Consider the following 20916-nt stretch of genomic DNA (forward strand, 5'->3'; position numbering starts at 1 on the left):
AAGCTACATTCAGTAGGTTTCTTTGCCGAAGTTGAATTGAACTAATGTTTGTTTCATACCTAGGCTTGTTTACAGCAACTTTGTCTAGGTCAAGATTACTGTCGCATGCTAGTTGCAAGTCTACATGAAGCGTCTAGAGAAAATTTGTATGGTGATTCTCGTTTTACTACTATGCAGTCCGAACTGTGTACCGGCATTGCTACATCGATTGATACATGACAGCAAAACCGTTACTCTAGCGAGCTCGAGGTTGGTCTAGCTACAGAACAATTCTAAGGTGTGTACTGTAACCAATGCTCGCCACGCCTACAGTACTGTATCGCAGCCACACCCTGCGTTTGATGCATAGCGCACGCGCTCTCAGAGTAAAGCGGAGTGTTACCGGAATAATTCTTTGCAATTTTCTGACTGTTTATTTGTACTAATGCGTTTGTCTTTGACTCTTATACAAGCAGAATGATTATTGTTACCGTAATTATAGTCAATCTTTCTTTGTGTTAGACTGATTAGTTTCGACTGTCTTGTAAGAATCGTTCTCTTTACAACTGAAGGTACTATTTATCTACCGAAAAATACACTAATTAATTTTGTGAGATGCACTGTGTTTTGTAATCTATTTTATATAAATGGTTCAAAATAGAGCTGTATCATGAACGAATGAGACTGCATGATCAGACAAGGAACAAGAGCTAGGGACAAAGATGGAGACAGCTAGATAGACAGAGACATACAGACAGAGAGACAGACAGACATACAGACATTTTTGTTTGTGTAGTTTTTAGAGTTATTTAGTTTAAATCATCATATTACTTGTAAATAGTACTGATTTATGAGAATATATGACAGACAGGCAGACAGACAGACAAATTATGGCGTCGGCCGTTTGGGCCAGACTAGAATGTAGTAGTGTTGTTCTTTGAAAATATATGTATTGACAGACAGACAGACAGACAGACAGACAATGCATATGCTCGCCACTTTAGTTCTATCGATCACTCGGTATATGACAGAATGTGGTCATGACACAGTGCCACCAGAATTAAAATTAAGAGAGGGAAAGTGGATTTCTATACTAAACACTTGTTGGCCTCTCGGCATGAATCTAAAAACAGATAGTCTCTATTGATGTAATCCTAACAGGCAGACAGACAGACAGACAGACAGACAGACAGACAGACAGACAGACAGACAGACAGACAGACAGACAGACAGACAGAATTTAAGACTGGGATGACACTTTTAGACATTCAGAATTAACTCTATTCATTAATTGTTGCTGTTGTTTCCTTACAATATGCTTTTGTATCAGACTGTCCTATGTGGGATATCGTAGTTGGTGCACCTTTCTGTGGAGTTAAAAGCTCTTTATCAATAGTGAAATATCTTTGACAGCCAGACAGACAGACTTTATCGAGCCTTTACTGAATGTTGTTTTACAAGATATCAACAAATGGTTAACTTGTTGGAAACTAGCTGTCATGCAATGCCAGCAAATGTGAAGTGATGTTGTTGTCATTAGAAAATCTCAGAGTATGTCATGCAGTTACTTTGAATGGTGCCATAAACATCTGGGTGTCATGATCCAACAGAGACTTCTATGGCACAAGTCAATGTTCTGTGCAGCAAGGCTAATCGTTTGCTTGCAGGCCTACTACGCTGTTTGAAATCAAAGCTTCCATTGGCTTGTTTATGCCACTATTGTGCGACCTGCATTAGAATATGCATCAACAGCATGGTCTGGTCTTGTAACCTTCTTGTGCACTCAATAGCAGAGTTCAAAATACAGCTGCAAGGATAGTAACTGGTTTACCAAGATCTACTTCACTTGCACGGTTACACGAGGAGACTGGTTGGTCTTTCCTTAGTGCAAGAAGAGAAGTTGCTTCTGTGTTTCTAATACAGAGAATTATCGATGGTTCTGTACCTAACCACTTGATCGATAGCTAACCACTGGAGAACAAGAGATTCTGTGTATAGCCATGGCATGAGATACTCATGTCAGTTTGATCTGCCAAGAGCAATGACTAATGTTGTTCGTTGTTCCTCTCCATATTTTGCTTGTGACCGTTGGAACGCTCTTCATGTATAATTACACAATCTTTATGTTGACTCTTTTATAGTACAAGTTTTGCCGTTTTGGTTGTAAGTTTGACTGTGTCTAGTTGTTCATTACGTGCTTGTATTTGCATTTGCAGAAATGCCTTTGATACTAGCTTTACGCTATTAGGCTGTTACCTGCGCAATACAATACAATACAATAGAATACAATACAATACAATACAAGACAATACAATACAATACAATACAAGACATACAATAGAATACAATACAAATACAAATGCAATACAATACAATACGGTTCAGTACTGTCAATAGCCTAATTTATAGCCGTGAAGGTGACAAATGTTAAATCAGTATGCTCTGTCATGGCTGCATGAAATTTCTCTCGGCACGGAGATGCTTTCAGAAGTTGTTCGTTTGATTTTAAAAAAAACTTTTCTACAGTATTCCTGTTACCATGTATCTCTACTGCTAAGAGGACATTTTCAGCACTTAGGAGACTGAAGACATATCTGAGAAAAATATAGTGTATGCTAGAGTCAAGCAGCACTAAATCATGTCTCTCTATGCACAAGGACAGAACAGATAAGATTGATCTAGATGAAGTAGCAAATTCCTTTCTAGATGTTACCGAGAGGAGAAGAAACTATTTTGGTCATGTTTTTGTTAGTTGTTATTTGTACAGTATAAAAACGGTAGCGATGTATCTAAAGTTAAACTCAGTAGTTCCTTGCCCTCACTGTTAGAATGTGATGTTCCTGACAGAGTGAGACAAACAAACAAACAGTGTACAGCTATACATTTTAGTTTGATCTGTCTATTAAAGACTTCATTAGTTTTAGAATAGTATCTTATTATTGTGAGTGCTTTCTTTTACAGGCTAGCTTGATCAACATATATACAGTCATATACACAAACACCCAGCTAATTGACTGTGACTTGGTGTATGTATTTCAACTTATTTTCTTTGTGTGTTTCTAGCCCCCCTAATAATCTATCAACTTGCTGACGTCCTTCCAAACTTATATTCAAGCAAAGCAACAAAAAGAGAAAATGGCATTCAAGGTTTGCTCAACGAATGATAACTGACATATTACCAGAGTTAGTTTAGCTGGGGCCATCATGCACATAGTGTGCATGATTATTGCAGGATTTGTGAAGTGTAATTTGCTACGGAAAACTGGACGCGAGTGCAATAGCAAAAATACAATAGCATTAAACATGTACGTCACTCTTTACAAACAAACAACTTTGAAAGATAATTTGAAAATTTATTTGAAAGATGAAACATGTGGCGCCATGCACTGCAACTGCGTTTAGTTTGATCAACTCAGGTTACAGTAAATCTTATTAAATACATTGCGTTGTGACATATGCACCACACTGAGTACAGTGACATGGCTGAGTGAAGATCAAGACTTAAGAGTTTTTAAGAGGGAGGTCACATGTTACTAAATAAAATATACATGCATGCCATTTACAAATCGGAATCCTTAGACGACTGAATGACGTCAGGTTCAAAACTTTGATAGAACCGCAAAACGCTTTTTAAAAACAGTTAGCACAAAAATTAGTTAACAAAAAGTACGTGAAATCAATGTTTTCAACAAGCAAACAGGGCATCCTATAGTATGTATATAACAGAAAGACTAGACTAAGAGAAATCTGTGACAGACGAAACGGTCAATAAGAATAGTTTCTGAGGCGGCATATTTCACGTATAGTCGATCGTCGTTGTAGTGTCATGCTAATCATCTGTTCAGGTGGTGTATCAAGCCCAGGACCTGTACATGTCGTAGTCAATCAACGGTAAGAAGTCAGTGTATCATAAAGGGTCAATAGCTAAAAAACCATTCTTTGGTTATAGATCAACTTCCAGCTCTCGATCAGAAATCACTGGACAAAATAATTGTTTAAGGCAACCTAGTAGTAACTCTGACAGTAGATGTCCATCATTTATGGATGACTGGACGCATTGTTTCAAAAGAAATTTGAGGAGTCTCGTAAGAATTAGTGTTGGAGAAAATCAATTCGAAGTGGAATATAGAGGAGATAGAGAAGATAACTCTCAATCTAGTACTCCACGTGGTTCATCTTTTTCTCGATATGGTCAGTCAGACCTTCGTGACAGACGCAGACTGGCATCAGATCAAGTCCCAACCCAAGGCCTAAACTCTGCACCATTTGAATTTACAAGCTTTTCAGGTAAACTCCGTTTATTTTTACTGTTAATGTTTAATGACTATAGTTTCTAGAACTCTTGCTGTCAAAAGTAAGAATTATTTGACGTTTATTTTGGCAGATTATTCTCAACTTGATCACAAAGTGCACCAAGCCAGGTTTTATCAGACTTCAGCAAGCAGAGTTGTTGAAAACAAACGAGAGTCGTATAGAGACGGAGGAGTGCCCACATATATCTCTAACTGTGTCAAAGAATCAGCAAAACCTGATTTATTGATTAGAGGTAAGACCTATTTGCAGGAGTGCTTGGTATATGTTTAGTGTGTTTGGCATGTTTGATGGTGTTGGTGGTTGTGGTGATTGGTGGTGGTGGTAGTGGTGGGGTGGTGATGGTGGTGGTGGTGGTGGGGTTCGTGGTGGTGGTGGTGGTGGTGGTGGTGGTGGTGGTGGTGGTGGTGGTGGTGGTGGTGGTGGTGGTGGTGGTGGTGGTGGTGGTGGTAGTGGTGTGTGTGTGTGTGTGTGTGTGTGTGTGTGTGTGAGTGTGTGTGTCTGTGTGTGTGAGTGTGAGTGTGAGTGTGGTGCTATAGCTCAGTTGGTTGGAGAGTCATCTTATGAAGTGAGTACGTACATCCGGAACCCTTCAGGGTTGCAAGTTCAAGTCACAGTGATGACGAGCTATTGCATAATTTCCTTGGGCAAGAAATTCACACACAATTGCCTCTCTTAACTCAGGGGTATAAATGAGTACAGTACCTGGTCATTGACTGGAGGTGTGTGTGTGTGTGTGTGTGTGTGTGTGTGTGTGTGTGTGTCTGTCTGTCTGTCTGTCTGTCTGTCTGTCTGTCTGTCTGTCTGTGTGTCTGTCTGTGTGTGTGTGTGTGTGTGTGTGTGTGTGTGTGTGTGTGTGTGTGTCACTGTGCGTGCGTGCGTGCGTGCGTGTGTGTGTGTGTGTGTGTGTGTGTGTGTGTGTGTGTGTGTGTGTGTGTGTGTGTGTGTGTGTGTGTGTGTGTGTGTGTGTTACTCCAGTTACTCAAGTGTAGTAAGTGAATAGTGGCAATGATGACTTACAACCTCAGCATGTAATAAATTGTATATGGAATAAAGATATGTATTTATGCATATGTACTAGGTAGGTAGGTAGGCAGGTAGGTATCACAATGAACTTTATTAAATGGAGTTATTCCAATTCCAGAAGTGTTTCCACAACTTAAGTCCTGCATTATAAGCTATAGCAACAGGTCTTTTTCCTTTGCCGTATTTGTTGAGAAAACGAAAGTTACAGTTTTATTTATCGCTTTTACGATCTGTAAACCCTATCTCTCTTACATGTTATCTCTCATAGACAGTTCAACGAGATCCTCCTTTTTTCTGATTGCTGGACGTTTCAGTCACTTTATGGTATTGAAAATAGCTCAAGACATTCCATTTACAGAGCAATTAGGACAGATTTTGATCTCGAGGCTTCTGTCTCGCCGTCCAGAACTGTAGCATATCATCTGACATGTGAATGGGTATAATGCAACCTTCACGCTTCAGCAGCACTACACTTAGAGAACTCTTTTCTGTTGACTGAGATAGTGTGTTCTTTCTTTTATTGTAGATATATGTTGCCTTTTTCTGTGTTGTCTGTTTTCGCTCTCTTTAGGTTTATTTTGCACCATGTTTATGTTTGCGACGCAGATGTAATAATAATACATAATAATAATAATAATAATAATAATAATAATAATAATAAATAAATAAATAAATAAATAATAATATGCTATACCTATTAGTCATATTCTTTGCTGTATTTCTGTAGTAGTATTGTGATACAAGTCTATACTTTTATTTCTGATGAAATATTGTCAATCATGCTGTGCATCAACACATCAGGCAATTACAACTAATATATGTTTCAGACGCTACTGTCTCTAATGCCTCTAAAACCACCACCACCAACACATCATCAACAACAACAACACCATCATCAACAACAACAACAACAACAACAACAACAGGTGGTAGAGCTATTGTTGAGGTATCTGTTTTTGGAAGATGTAAAGACGTTCAAGCGATTTTTCAACGGTTGTTTGATTTTTCACAACAACAAACAGATAAAGTACACGACAGCACTTCTGAGTCTATCTGGATGACTCAAGTGTTTGGTGTTCTCGAGAAAACTGGTATAGCATGGAATCACGTGGACGCAATGGTAAACGTATCCCACTGCTTCAGATTAAAGCATGCTACGAAAATTCCCAAAGTCATGATCGTATCTTCTGCTGCCTTAGCCAGCGGATGGTCAAAATCAATAATTCAAAAATTGTTTTCACCATCTAACGCAGACAGTTCCAATTCCTACCTAATTGTTGTAGAAGAAGATGCAGCCGAGACAAATCTAGATCTCGATGAACCGAGTCGCGGTGACGGTAGAGTGTGGCTGTGGAAACAAAATAGATTTGTCAACGTTGATGGCAGCAAAGAACTCGTTGAGACATTGACAGGTCACATACGTAAGCAGGCAGCATCCACTTCTGTTAGTCAAATGCATTTGGATATGGAACATGAAATATTGTCTAAACGACTGCAAAAAATGCGTACACTAGAGTTAAACGAATTCGGGCAACAGCTAGTAAAAAGTGGTGGCAATATGTCAGAAATCACAGAAATGATTGACTATCTAGAGAAAAGGAGCATTCTTTTATTGGATAGAAATGTATTGTCTCTTATTGATCGTGATGACACGGATGGACTGTCTAATAATGAAAAATGGTCTAATGCTAAGTTGATGTTAGATCCATTGTGGTTTTACGAAACGGCTAACACAGTCGTAGATGGCATCATTCAGCAACAGAAAGAAAGAGAACGTGCCATTGTCCCGTGTGCCCGTCACAAAGGCTTTTATTCGGTCTCTGACGTCAGGACGGTGGTACGAGGCTGTATGCCACAGGCTTCTTTAGAAGAACAGCAAGAGTTTTTGAATATATGCCATAGTCAAGGCCTAGTTATTGATATGAATAGTCCAGGATTTGATACCGACGACGTTGCATACAACACGTATGTAAAATCGGTCAATACAGACACCAGCGTTTCGAATTGTCGTTGTTCCTACTTTATTCCCGCTACCCTTATTTGCGAGGTTATGCCTCCTCTTTCCGGACGGATTCCTTCCTTAGCTCTACGCACCCCGGGAATCTATTGCACAGAGATTCCGAGTTTTGTGTTTTACGACCTCGTCTCTACCCTCGCAAAACGCTTTCCGCTAGCAGCAAAGTGTTCACGGTATATTGTCAGGCTCAACCCCGAGCCTTCACACGTTCTGCAGTTGGAATACCCAGAAGACGGCACGCACGTTAAAGTAACAATGTTTGTCACGAGTGAAGACGCGGTATCGTCTGGGACCGTGTGTTCGACAGTCAAAGAGCTAATCAGGTCACGAGTCGAAGAGCTCGGTGTAATATATCCGTTGGTTAAAACGCTAAAACTTCAATTCGCTGCCGTTCTTGATTCTATTGGCGCTGGAAATACAATGACTGATTTCGTCGATATCAATGGCAGAGACCTAGAACGGTCGAGTCAATTCTTCTCAGTCGGAAATCAGTCATTTCGACCGGCTTCTGACTTTCTGCTGTGGTACGGAGGATTGCAGAAGGTTTGTCCGTTTCTCTCTTGTTTTGCTTCTATGTTTCCACATTAACCTGCAGAATTCTTTATTTTGTTAGGTTTCTTCTATTCAGAGAAACTTTTCGAAGTATGCTAAAGAAATTGATGGTTTGGCTGCTGCTGAGTGGTTGTTCGAGAAGAATATCATCACAGTTTCTGAGCTAGACGACATTTTACAACTAAACCCACTCACTCGGTCGCCTCGCCTTCTCTCGATACTCTACAAACGTCGACAATTAGGAGAAAAATATGTAGAAGAAATCTTGGCAAATCCGACGACGAGAACTAACACTAGACATCAAAGAATTGCTGAATTACGGAATACTCATGGCAATGACAGCGGCTTTGCGACCACCAGTTACGCAGGTGGTTCCTCGACCGGTCTCGACAGCTGCCAGCATGTTCAATCGACCAAGAGCGACGAAAAACGACGGCTATCGCCTCTAATCGAGAATGATATTCAACCAGAAGACATGATTTCTTCCCCAACGTTAGATAGCTCTCCACACTGCGACGGTATTCCACTCGTAACTAGCACAAGAAACGCGGTGTTAGCAGACAACGCGACAGAAACGGTCGGTATACAAGATAACACTACGCTGGTTATGTCTAGCATAAGAGATAGTACAGCTGCTGTTTGTACCCCGAGGTCGATCAATTCCAAAGCTGTAGGTTCACTACAAGGTGCATCTGCACCGGTAGAACAAACCCATAAATCGAGTTACAACGTCTTGTCGTCTGCCCACTCGCTATCGGTCACAACTCGAGGCGACACAATTCCAGAGCCCGTGGTCGAGGTAGTAAATCTAAATTCTGTTCTTCCCGGTGGTACCAACAACAGTCACTTATCGTCTGACATTTTGCAGTCGACTAGAGCCGCTGACAGCAACGAAAAACAAGAAAAACGAGATCCACAGGTCTAACATTGCTTCCACTATCTTGCATGCTATTTTATCGCATAGCTTTGATTCTGTGTGCGTCTAGATACAGCCAATATTTGAAGCAAAGTACTATCATGTCGAACGGGCGAGTAACGGGTTCGATAATCGTTCCATGAGAGACGGTGGCAAGCGACTCGGTTCGGGATCGTTTGGAACCGTCTACCACGCGGTGCTACACTCGGAAATCGGCGGAAAGTTCGAAGTGGCAATCAAACGCTTTAAAAATGTTCTAACTTCAAACTCGTTTCAAACGAACTATGTATAGACCATAAGTAAAACTGTTGTGATAGGCTACAAGTCTTAACCAGTTTCAAATTGACTTGAATCGCAAACAGTTTGGTACGGAGATGAACATCCTAACACGGTAAGAACCTTTTCTAAACATTGTTTCGCCTGTACTCGAGCTGTTTTCTCTCCTAATGCAGTTGGGTGCATCCCAACATCGTGCGGCTGCTAGGGTTTTCGAGCGACGGACCCCAATTATGTCTTCTGTATGAATATATGGCGCACGGAGCTCTTTCACATCGTCTCGACTGCAAAGTCTCTTACTGTCTGGTAACAATACGATAGCACTCTGTAACTGACTGTGTCCGTGTGTATACTGCAGGACAAAACGCGTCCGATTGAATGGAAGCATCGTTTGTCTATCAGTCGAGATATCGCCGTCGCCATCAAGTTCCTCCACACCGAATACAAACACGCAGTCATTCATCGAGATGTGAAATCGTCGAACGTGTTACTGGGAGGAGAGATGGTGGCGAAGTTGAGCGACTTCGGTCTTGCGGTCGTCGAAGGATTCGGTACCGACCAGTATTCTACTGATGCTCGCGGTCCGTCGGTCGGCACCAAACCCTACATGCCACCCGAGGCCTTCGAAGGCGTAATTTCTACAAAAACTGATGTGTACGGCCTGGGAGTGGTGAGAATACACATGTACTTGCAGTGGCGTCGCGATATACGGGACCTGGGGAGGCCGCGGTCATCTTCGGTGTCACTTGTGCATGGCAAGTTGTCATAAAAATATGTTAAGCCCCAGCAGCTAGCCTAGTGTCACGAGCTGTACGAGTATCAGTAAGGTACCGTAGGTCTACAGCGAGAAGACACGAGCGGTCGACACCGGAATGAGCTAGTGCACAAACACGAGGACTCTAGAGATTGCGCCGCATTGCACACGCAGACTCTTACCAACCGTCTTATCTTACAATTATACTTCAGTCAACTCAAAGCCGTTTCAGTCAAAAGTACCGCAAAACGCAAATTACACGTGGAGCTACTAGACAGCAACACGTTACTCAGACTTGACCTTCTAGGGTAAAGCATGCAACTTTATCTGTATATACATGCCCGCATAATTGTACTAAGCAAGAACCGCTACACCCAGCGGCGCCACTGATATACATACTTCTATGTGCGCAAGCGCAAAGCTACTTAATTATTCTCTAGATTTTGTACGAACTCGCAACTGGACTCCCACCGTATTCAAGCAAGAAGAAACAAAATCTGGTATCTTGTCGTCTAGATACTGCATGTCTCTTCAAATGTAGTGTTTTACGGTATGATTAAATTCCTAGAAACAGTACATTGAATACATCGAAAACCAGGGAGTTGACATGCTCAAGATGCTCGATCCGAAGGCCAAGTTTCCCAAAGCTCATGAAAGGAACGACGGTTGTCTTTTCGGATTGGAGCTGCTGGAGGTTGCAAAGTTTGCTACAGTAAGGAATACCGTTCAAAGACCGGACATTGTTGAGGTAAGTAGCGCGAGTGTTGAGAAGGAAATTGATATCGTAACCTAATTGGCGTCTACATTTTGTGAAAGGTTTCACGTCGGCTAGAATTACTCGCTAAGAAAGTTGTCTGATTGTAAAAATAACTGTGGCGTATAGATTCCTTTTTGAAACTTTCAACTTCATGCAAATTAAACTATTGATTGTTGCTTGGATTTAGATTTCTCAATGTTTGTCACATTTGGTTGACGTTTGCTATAGATACTACAAATATTTCATTTATCGGCTCGCTATCGCAGCAATCCGTGCATGTGCAGCAGAAAGCGAGGGACGAATTAATTAGTTGATTTACTGTATCAAATGACGTTGTTCTCGGCGGTGTCTCTGTAATGTGTATACGTATATCGGGTTCTATAGATTGTCCAAGCATTTTGTTTGCACCGCCAGTCTCGATCCTGAGGTGGCCTCGCGTAGCCAGACTCTTTTCCCACGTCGTACTTCCGCGAAATAGGAAACCGGTCAATTCTCTAGCTAGAGACGCTAGACAGACTGAGTGACAAGGCATCGATTTGTTGGCACGACTGTCCCGACATCATCTACTTGTAACCATTGCCCATTGAGATCTTTTTTAACTTAATTAATTAATGAAGAAGCACTTGAAGTGCAAACCCTCGGCCGGTATGCACCTTGAAGGTAAATTAGTCGCGCTATGACAAAATCGTATGACAGAATGGTATGATGTGGGTAATAAATAAGAAGCATTATTGAAATTGTCACAGGTCGAGCTTGAGGTAAGTCACGTGACTGGCTGCTACAGTGTACAACGGGTAGCTACGCAGTCCGTCAGCCAACGTCCCGTAGGACCTCGCTTCTATTTTTTACAACCTTCACTCGTCGGTTCTTTGTGCAGGTGATTGTTTGTGCAGCTTTTGAGGTCGTAACTATGGCCGGTTTTAGGCGTGGCATAGGTACCAGAGCCAAAACAAAATTAGATGTGGGAACGTTACAAATGCAGCTAGATTAGCTAACTAGGCGTTGCTTCTAAATGCATGTTACAAATGTAGTTGTTTCCAAATGATGGAACAAGCCAAATGTTACAAGTCGGAGAGCCTCGACGCTAGGCCGGCTGGCAATCTTCGCCTTACGTGATGAAGTAACGGGCGTGATCATTGTTCTGTTTGTTGGTGGGAAACCTAGGTTACAAATGGAGACCAAACAAGCAGCTCACCACCGATTTTCCAGCTCACAAGAATGTAAAAGTCTCGTTCTTTGTGCAGCTTCTCTAGGCATCTTGTTGTTTGTGCGGCTTCTCTAGCTAGACGTCGCCTACTGTTGTAATGAGGTGACCCCAGAAGCCAAAACAAAACATCAATGCGGGAAAACATGCACGTGCACATGTAGATTACTAGGCGTCTGTTCGCTCTGACTTTGGATACCGTAAAATAGAAATGAATAGAGACGCACTAGCGTACTTACAGGTCGACCGAGCCGCTTTGTCCGACAAACAGACGCTGTCATGGACAAAACACGTTCTCATTCGCAAATTCCCGTCAACGCCAAATTTCTGTTGAAGACGACACTACTGATCGTTGCAACAACACCACGGCCGCTCAGCCACGCACACCCAAAATTCAAGCTGGCAGACTGCAGAACCACTATGCAGAAACACTGGGACAAGCAGTACAGCTACACACCTCGCCCTGGTTGTTGTTGGGGAAACATACACGTACAAATGTATGTGCTAAACCCTTAAAGCAAAGGACTAAACACCATGTACAGGACGGACGCCCGATGGCCGAATTCTAGCTACCAAACAAAGCGAGGTGGAGCCTCATGATGACATCACGTTCGTCTATTGGTCAGTAATGACATCACTTCTCGTCTATTGGTCGGAATAGCTTCATTTGCATCTCCGCTAACCATACGGTCGTTGGGTCGTAAGTGCGGTCATCGAACGACTACTATCCCTCCACCCGGAAATTCGGGCCTCGGGTAACAACACAACAGAAATTAAACGTGTTGGTCAAACTCCACGCGCCAAGCATTACATCACTATCTATAAATAGAGTTCTAGATCATACTCGCAAATAATGCTATTTTTAGCTGCATAGGATACTAAAAGTAGCAGCTTGCTTCCAAACTAGAGAAGTTTGATTGCAATTAAATTTTTTTATTTTGTACCTCTAGAGTTGGGGAATCCAGAGACGATTTGGCTTTCAAATCGTGTAGCGCGGGTAAAGGCAAATGACGATTTCACGGCAAGCTGTCACGTGTTAGCTAAATAGCCCGGATGTACCTAATGTGAGAGTCTGATTGCTAGTCTTGGAGGCCTCTAGTTGGGTGCTAATTTTTTCTCCGGTAGGTGAAAGAGACCTTGTTTGTCAGTGTTAGTTGTAGCATATTTTATGATGTTCTTCTGGAGTTGAACTGCGGTATGATTTCGACTTGTAAACATTCACGTTGTGGCGGTTTTGTCAAATAAACTTGCAATTTGTATAAGTTTTGTTTTGCTTGTGTATTCCAATTTGGTTGTTTAACTAAAGCTTTTGCAGGGTCTAGGACTACCAAGCTCCATTGCACTGGTTGTGACTTTGCTATTTTTAGACGTTATATGGATCATCTAACATGTGCACATGTATACATTGACTCTGTAGCCTCTATGCTAAATTTACTTTGTTCTGTTAGTAGTCGTTGAATATGTTCTGACTACTTAGTAACTATTATTTGGACAAACACGGACAAAAGAAGGGTCCTGTTTCATCCGGCATTTGTCGGAGGTTCGAACACCAATAATGATACCATTTGCAGCATCCAGGAGTGTCACATCCTACCTAGAGGTCACTTGTATTGTCATCTTCATCATAATGATCTTTTCATTCTTGACATGTTTTTGTCTACTTGTTCAACCTGTTTGGTATGATCTCTTGTTTTTGTTTTATTTTCCTACCTTTTGTTTGCTTCTTTTGTTCTCTCTCTTCTTGCTCTTGCTTAATTCTTTCAAATATATCATCTTCTGTGAGACCTTCTCCATAATGCTTTGGTCTGATTCTTGTTTTTGCTTTCACTTTTTTCTCTTCTGCTTTCTGCTCAAAATATTTGGTGAAATACGATTCAACCCTCTATCTGGTTGTGGTAACAGTTGGAGCCATTGGAGTTGCTGGAATAGTACTTACCTACCTAATTGATGTACAAAGGGAACTGCTGTTTTTGCCTTTCGATCTTTATTGCTGAAGATGATAGTAGATGAATTCCAGCTCCTCAAAGACCACTCATGAGGTGTTCAGGCAAGAATGATCCAGCAAAGAGTTGATGAGAGAGCACAGACGGAAATACATTTCTAGAAATTTGTTTGGTACCGGTGGCTAGTTTGTGCTCTCTCACTACTTTCCTCCACACAGACTTCAATGGGCCAAAAACAGGTACATCGTGTGCTTGCAGTTGGTCAGGCCTGAATTCACAGCTCTGTTCAACTTGCATTAGCAATCTTCACTGCAAGCCAGTAGTCCTACTAGGCTAGCTGCTGTAGCCAAGAACAATAAACTACTGATGTTTCGTACGTAAAATTAGGTAATAGCATTATTTATTCCAATATCAATCAGAACAGCTAGCTTTCATTACTAGCAAACACTACAGTTTAAAATAACTACAATTTCTATTTTTTATATGTAACATCTCAAGGCAAAAAGGTAGTAGGTAGAGTATAGCTGATACCGATTAGGTACTTCTACTCTGTAGAAAATTTTGCGATTGTACTCGATTGCCTATGTGCATTTACATAATAATCAGAACCGTTCTGCTTTGAAATTCACTATACATGACTGACATTGAAAAGCACTCTAGACGTAGGTCTACCATCGCAGACACTTTGAGAAACGAACTGGTTGTACTGACAGTTAACAAGGACCGACTGCTGTACTTGTGCAAAAAGGATGAGCAAACAACAACTTTCCAGAAAAGAAAAATCGACTGTCTCACATTAGGTGCATCCGGGCTTTGGAAGGCGTTTCCGTGTTCTCGATGAAGAATGTCCGATTTCTCGCCAGCTACAGCAGGTGATGAGGAGATAACATATGTACCACAGCACTGGTCATAGAGGTGCTACTTAACGTACAGCTTAGTACCGCTAGACTCTTTCTTGCTAACAAAGATTGCAAAGAATTCCTACGCCTCCCACAACTGTCTCACATTAGGGCTGAGTCATGCTGACGTCATCTTTAGCAGGTTCAAATATGATCTTTACGTCTGAGACTCTTCCATTTGTTTCTGGGCAGGCGTGAAAGTTATGGGTGAAGACGAAGAAGATATTCGTTTAATTCTCCAGGGTGTTTGCACGGTACTTTCTGCTGCCGCTTCTAGATCTACGAGGCGTTCATTCCTGCGACTGATGATCAGTTTTGGTCTAATGATCTATGCTATTGGTGCTAAGTCTACTCAGCCTGAGCTTGACGGCTTCAAGGATTGCTTTCCATGCATGGTTCTACATTGTTGTCTGATTCTTGGTTTACAAATCGTCTCTTCGGATATTACTTCAAGCGGTATGAAATTGTAAATCTTGATTGGTAAATTACTTGATTTTGAGGGATGCCAATAGTATATTATAACCTATAGTATTAGAAGTATACTGTATAGTATCGTTTATTGCTAGCTAGTTTGGAACAGTATGCGTGTATTTACGCTATAACTAGAGGCAACTATAGGTATAGCTAACCTTAGAACACTATCAATGAAGGAATTGAATAGCTCAACAAGCTTTTGAGGGTGAAACGTCTCATGCAGCATCAACAGCAAATACTGTAATTAGCACATTGTACGTGTAAGCATGTGAACTTAATTAAGTTACATCTCTAGTACTTTGCTTCAACTTGTATTATCTAGAATTAAGCTGTGCTGGTGTGATAAAAATGAATGTTAATTGCAGAATCTTCACAATCAGACAATTGTGGCAATGAAAGCACACTCACATCTAGAGACGATAACGATGCAAGAGAAGACTGTACTCAAATTGAAGCTAGTGATGACTGCTTGTACACTCATTGGTCAGCACAAAGTGACAAGTTTGAAGAGGATCCATGTAACAATAGCTCTGCTAATGTTAAACAACTGTCTATCAACCAGCATCTCAACAGACTTGTGGCCACAGCTGCCTGTGACTCGGACGGTGACAGTGATGATGATGTGTGTGATGAATACAGAGGAGATGCATTTACTCAACAAGGTGATCATGTTACCTGTTCAAGCCATTTGCAAGACTTGGCACCTCTTTCATTTGGCCATGAATCATTTTCTGTTGAGTCAACAGGGAGCTCGAACTTTCAGCCAACAAGATCGAGTGAAGTTCCATTACAAGGCGAGTGATTGGCAGACAAGTACCGGTACTTGACAAATTCAATGTACAATAACTGTCTTTAGGTTATGGTGATATTTCCAAACAACATGTACAATTGAAAATCACTGAATGCGTAACTGATGCAAAGGCTGTCGGTGTTGTCAATGTCTTAGGCTATGACAACGTTGAGAAGTTTTTCATCAGTAAACTGTGTGGTGTTAACTTGGCCTCAACAAATGATACTAGTGTCGATGACAGTGATTCTAAATTATTTTCAAAATGGCAGCTAACTCAACTATTGTATTGTGTTGACCAAGAAGACAGGCTAGTCTGGGAAGTTTCTGAACCAGTAAAAGGAACGGCAATCCAGCCAATTCTGTGCAATACACCATCTGTTCCACTAATTATCATTGCTTCCAGCACTCAATTGGAAGAGTTTCAGTTATCTCACAAAACACCATTGGTCAATGATTTACATTTCTTTCTTGATGTTCTCGGACTCTCCTCACGAAACCAATACGGCCATAGTTGTCTAACACCTGTAATTGTCATCTGTTCCTGTGGCGATAACCATTGCATCAATGAGGAGGAACTCGGATCTTTGATTTTTCAAGAGTTTTATTTTCATTCAGATTTTTTATTTAGCCTCACACCTTTATTTAATAACTACAACAAAATAGTGCAAGCAATAAAGACATTGATTCACGTTGCATCACCATGGCTGGAGTTGGAAAAAATGGTAGTCGTAGCAAGATGTGAGGGGAACGAGACATTCAGTGTGAGCAACGTGCAGTCTGCAATCACCCATATGAAAAGTCTAAATGCTGACTTTGTTGATTCAACGGTAGTGGCCATAGAGCATCTTGAAGCTAACGGGTTGATTGTAGCTGGTGGCTCTTCTGTTCAACTAAAGGACAGAAATTATGCTCAGCGTAATGGCAGTCAGATTGAGGATTTCCTTCCACTGCTGTTGCAACCGAAAACTTTTTCTGATTGTGTGAACAGACTCTTTTACAGCTGCAATGTATCCAATGAAAATCTGAGCAGATGCCGTGTTCCAGGAGCTTATCAATATGGTCTCATTCCAAAAGAGAGCGTTAAGGAAAGTTTGAGTGATGTCATTGTATCCTCGGTTCATTACGTTCTCCACAAAACGGCAACTTTGTTGGATCCACTGTTTATTTCTTGGTATCACTCAAACTGTACAGAAAAGGTTTATGTGGCCGACAGTAGTGCTGATATACTTGACACTAATCTAGAGAGTCTCTCAACAAATGCCAGACACAGCGTTCTTATTCCTGCTTTATTGAAGCAACAGTCCCACAGCAGTCTACCGAATGGATATGTCAGCACAAGTCCACTTGCTTTCCGTCAACCAGGACCATATCAGAGAGGCATTCCTTTATCAGTATTTTACCGTTTGATTGCTTTTCTGATGAAGCACTTTCCTATTTATGTGAAGTGCTTTAAACATTCTGCAAGATTTCACATAGAGCCACACCACCTATTAGATATCGAGTACATGAAACACTACATTAAAGTTACAGTGCACATTCGTACCACTGATCAGCCAATTTCTTTTGCAAGTGGTCACGTTTGTTCTACTGTCAAGGAAATGATTGCTTCACAACTCAATGATCTAACTCACACACTGAACACTAAGGATAATCTGAAGCTGCAACCAGCTGTTCTTGTCTCAGGAAATGAGGAAGATTTTGTTGACTTGCATAACTTAAATGATTTGAATTCTCTGACTGTTGACAGTCCATTGTATTCTATCGGTGGAAATGTTTACTATCTGAGCAATGACTTCTATCTCTGGTTTGGACAAGTTGGACAGGTAATCATTCTGTATGTGTGACAATACATTATATAGTAGTTATGGTAGGTTTGTGTGTTCTGTAGATACCAAATGTCAGTAGAATTCAAAGTCAATTCTTTGAGTTGTCAAATAGAATTGACCCTCTACGTGCATCAGCATGGCTATATCAAAGACAAGTCATTCATCAGTCAGACCTCGACAGAATCTTAACTCTAGATGAAGCTGCTCGTAGCCTGCTGTTACTAAGAACACTGGAGAAACAAGAAGAAAGGGGATTGAAAGCACTAGATGACATTATGCAGCAGGAAACACTTTGGAAGTCTAGCAATCAGAACAAAAACTTGGTTGAGGCCGGGACACAAACAACTGCTGTCTTTGACATGAGTTTCCATGATCAACATGTACCGACAACCAATAAGGAACAAAATTCTGTCATACCAGATCCAGGTGTTGTAGCCAATAGAAGATATCGCAATCAGAGCCAGTTGAACCAGCTCAATGGCAAGTCTGATGTTACAGCGAGTGAATCACAAAGTGCTGATACTATTGGACACAGCAGTTCTCTTGGACGTAAGAAGCTTCAGCAATCTCACATCGAATTAGAACAACAGACTAGATCGTTGTCTCTCAATATTGAAAACACTAAACAAGTTGCCATTTCATCATCCCAAAGGGTTGCTTCAATTTCTCCACTAGACTCTCGACCAGTGATTGCTCCATCAGTGTCGGTCACTCGGACCGGTCTCCAAGAGCAAGAGATGGTCTTTCCTCGATCACACTCAAAATCACCAGAATTCACTGCCTTGGGCCTCTCCTTACAAGCTGCAGGCAATACTAATACACAATCAGAGCTATCTGAATGGAATACAGATATAAAGCATGTCAAGCAAGATCCCGACGTATGTACACAAATTGGACGTCCTGAAGCAACCATTTATACCATTGTTCATTCTAAGTAGATTCATCCAATATTTGAGTGCAAATATTATCATGTTGAAAGAGCCACTGATGGTTTCAACGAACGCTCGATGAACGACGGCGGCAAGCGACTGGGAGTTGGTTCATTTGGAATGGTATTTCATGGTGTACTGCACTCTGAAACAGGTCAAAAATTTGAAGTGGCCGTCAAGCGACTGAAGAAGGTATCAACCTTTTTTTCAATTTTTTAATTAACTTGATTGGTCAAATCTAACTTAGGCATCTAGTTTGAATTCTGCTCAAGTTGAGCTTAGTCGGAAGCAATTCGGCACTGAAATGAACTTACTTACTCGCTATCTCCACAAGAATGTCGTTCGTCTTATCGGATTCTCTAGTGATGGGCCTCAACTGTGTCTGATTTATGAGTATCTGCAGAGAGGAGCCTTGTCACACAGACTGGACTGCAAGGTATGTGTGTATATATTGATGCAGTTAGTGAGTTACTTATGGTCGATTTATAGTTACATTCCGATGTTTGTTGTAGAACAATACTTCTCCTCTCAACTGGCAAGTCCGTTTGTCAATCGGCAGAGACATCGTGTCTGCCTTAGAGTTTCTTCACACATCATATCGGCTGCCAGTCATACATCGCGATGTTAAGTCGTCGAACGTTCTTCTGGGACCCAACTTTGAGGCAAAATTGAGCGACTTCGGTCTGGCCGTAATCGGTGATGCTGACGGCGAACTTCAACCAGAGTCACCAGGACAGCCCTCATTTGGAACGCGTCCATATATGGCTCCAGAGGCACTGCAGGGAGTCATATCTACGAAGGGAGACGTCTTTGGTCTTGGAGTGGTAAGGGAAATGTGTGTGCGTGCGTGCGTGCGTGTGTGTGTGTGTGTGTGTGTGTGTGTGTGTGTGTGTGTGTGTGTGTGGTGCGATAGCTCAGTTCGTTAGAGAGTCATCTTATGGAGTGCGTACATCCGGGACCTTAAAGGGTTGCAAGTTCAAGTCACAGTGATGGCGAGCTATGGCATAATTTCCTTAAGCAAGAAACTAACACACATTTGCTTCTCTCGACTCAGGAGTATAAATGAGTACCTGGTCATTGACTGGGGTCCTAAGCGGCCATTGGCTGTGACGTGACATCAGCCACTGGGGTCCTGGTGAGACTTCGGGTGCTCACACCACAGTGGGCTTCACAAGTCAGTGCTCCTGCGAGTGCCTGGCCCGGCTCCAGGAGTTTGCTAGCGCAGGCCCAGAGTTCCCTGAGTAGCGCACAGGGCCCAGCTTAACAGCTGGGGCCATGACCTCTGAGAGGCAGTGCCTGACATCTAGGATTTTTATTTTTTAGGTGTGTGTGTGTGTGTGTGTGTGTGTGTGTGTGTGTGTGTGTGTGTGTGTGTGTGTCATGGTTTTCATTGCTCTATGGTATTAAGTATTAGGAATATGGATCATACTGCATTGATCACATGTTGTAACATACTACTTAGTGATGCATAAACATAACTAACAAAAATTTGATTAGATTAATTTATACAACATGACAAAGTTTGTCATTGTGTTTCTAGATTATTTTTGAGTTGGCAACAGGGCTTCCTCCATACTCAAGCAAGAAGAAGCAAGACTTGGTGAGACTTCTGTACGAACAGTTTTTGTATTTGTGGTGACTAGCCTTTTTTGCAGAAATCCTATTTGGAGGATATGGAACGTCAACATGTTGACTTGATGAAAATGCTGGATCCCAAAGCTCGATGGCCGAATGGCAGAGACAAAATGGTCGGGCTCGATTTATTGAATGTGGGGAAGCTGGCAACAGAGAGAGATCAGAAAAAGAGACCAGATGTAACAGAGGTATGTGGCTTAGTGTTTAGATGCCTTCATAAACCAGAACGATCATTTGTTTGTAGGTATTTCGTCGACTACATTCACTAAGTCAATAGAATGTCAAGCAGGGATTGACGTCTATTACTGTTGCTCTGTAAGTGAGAGAAATGCAAGTATTTGCAATGACATTGATATGATATCTTCTAGCTGTATTGAGTGTGTAGGATTGTCTTTACAGTTACAGTAGACTGTTCAGTATATACATATTATAGTGATATTGTATTGTTGCATATTGTATTCTAAATGGGTTTGGGTGGACCACATACTGGGCCTTAACTAATTAATTAAGGATACTATCAGGAATGCACGTAATCCTAGGTAACAATGATATAACGTTACTTCATTTGTCATGTGCACACCCAAACATGCCTAAACACCCTAACAGTTTCGTTACGTCATGCGTCATG

The 20916-nt window shown here is 41.5% G+C and overlaps 2 protein-coding genes across 3 annotated transcripts; both read left to right on the forward strand.

The window, feature by feature from the left end:
* The first annotated feature begins 115 nt into the window (after positions 1-115).
* On the forward strand, positions 116-10837 carry LOC134189535 (uncharacterized). Of its 2 annotated transcripts, XM_062657835.1 has the most exons (14): positions 116-277; positions 3043-3126; positions 3194-3870; positions 3929-4266; positions 4364-4525; positions 6144-7876; positions 7947-8804; positions 8872-9054; positions 9119-9192; positions 9254-9368; positions 9436-9747; positions 10272-10331; positions 10400-10579; positions 10648-10837. In XM_062657835.1, the coding sequence occupies exons 3-14, from the start codon at positions 3806-3808 to the stop codon at positions 10687-10689; spliced, it is 4122 nt and encodes a 1373-aa protein (XP_062513819.1). In that variant the 5' UTR covers positions 116-277; positions 3043-3126; positions 3194-3805; the 3' UTR covers positions 10690-10837. The 2 variants fall into 2 exon arrangements, with proteins under 2 accessions (XP_062513819.1, XP_062513820.1); XM_062657836.1 differs by lacking the exons at positions 116-277; positions 3043-3126; positions 3194-3870; positions 3929-4266 and having other exon boundaries at positions 4408-4525; positions 6044-7876.
* A 3753-nt stretch (positions 10838-14590) lies between these two features.
* Positions 14591-20739, forward strand: LOC134189817 (uncharacterized). Its single transcript, XM_062658211.1, has 11 exons — positions 14591-14607; positions 14827-15090; positions 15474-15902; positions 15965-17721; positions 17787-18602; positions 18663-18845; positions 18901-19089; positions 19166-19477; positions 20194-20253; positions 20309-20476; positions 20533-20739. Exons 2-11 carry the CDS (start codon positions 14838-14840, stop codon positions 20563-20565), a joined length of 4200 nt encoding a protein of 1399 aa, XP_062514195.1. The 5' UTR covers positions 14591-14607; positions 14827-14837; the 3' UTR covers positions 20566-20739.
* The last annotated feature ends 177 nt before the right edge of the window (positions 20740-20916 follow it).

Source organism: Corticium candelabrum, chromosome 14, assembly GCF_963422355.1.
Source record: "Corticium candelabrum chromosome 14, ooCorCand1.1, whole genome shotgun sequence".
NCBI classification, from domain to species: Eukaryota; Metazoa; Porifera; class Homoscleromorpha; order Homosclerophorida; family Plakinidae; genus Corticium; species Corticium candelabrum.

Coding starts and splice junctions, on each gene's coding strand:
- LOC134189535 (XM_062657835.1), top strand. CDS start 3,806: ATGCTAATCATCTGTTCAGGTGGTGTATCAAGCCCAGGACCTGTACAT. Junction 7,877..7,946: donor GGTACGGAGGATTGCAGAAG/GTTTGTCCGTTT, acceptor TTATTTTGTTAG/GTTTCTTCTATTCAGAGAAA. Junction 9,193..9,253: donor GAGATGAACATCCTAACACG/GTAAGAACCTTT, acceptor CTCCTAATGCAG/TTGGGTGCATCCCAACATCG.
- LOC134189817 (XM_062658211.1), top strand. CDS start 14,838: ATGGGTGAAGACGAAGAAGATATTCGTTTAATTCTCCAGGGTGTTTGC. Junction 18,603..18,662: donor ATGTCAAGCAAGATCCCGAC/GTATGTACACAA, acceptor CATTCTAAGTAG/ATTCATCCAATATTTGAGTG. Junction 20,477..20,532: donor AGAGACCAGATGTAACAGAG/GTATGTGGCTTA, acceptor ATTTGTTTGTAG/GTATTTCGTCGACTACATTC.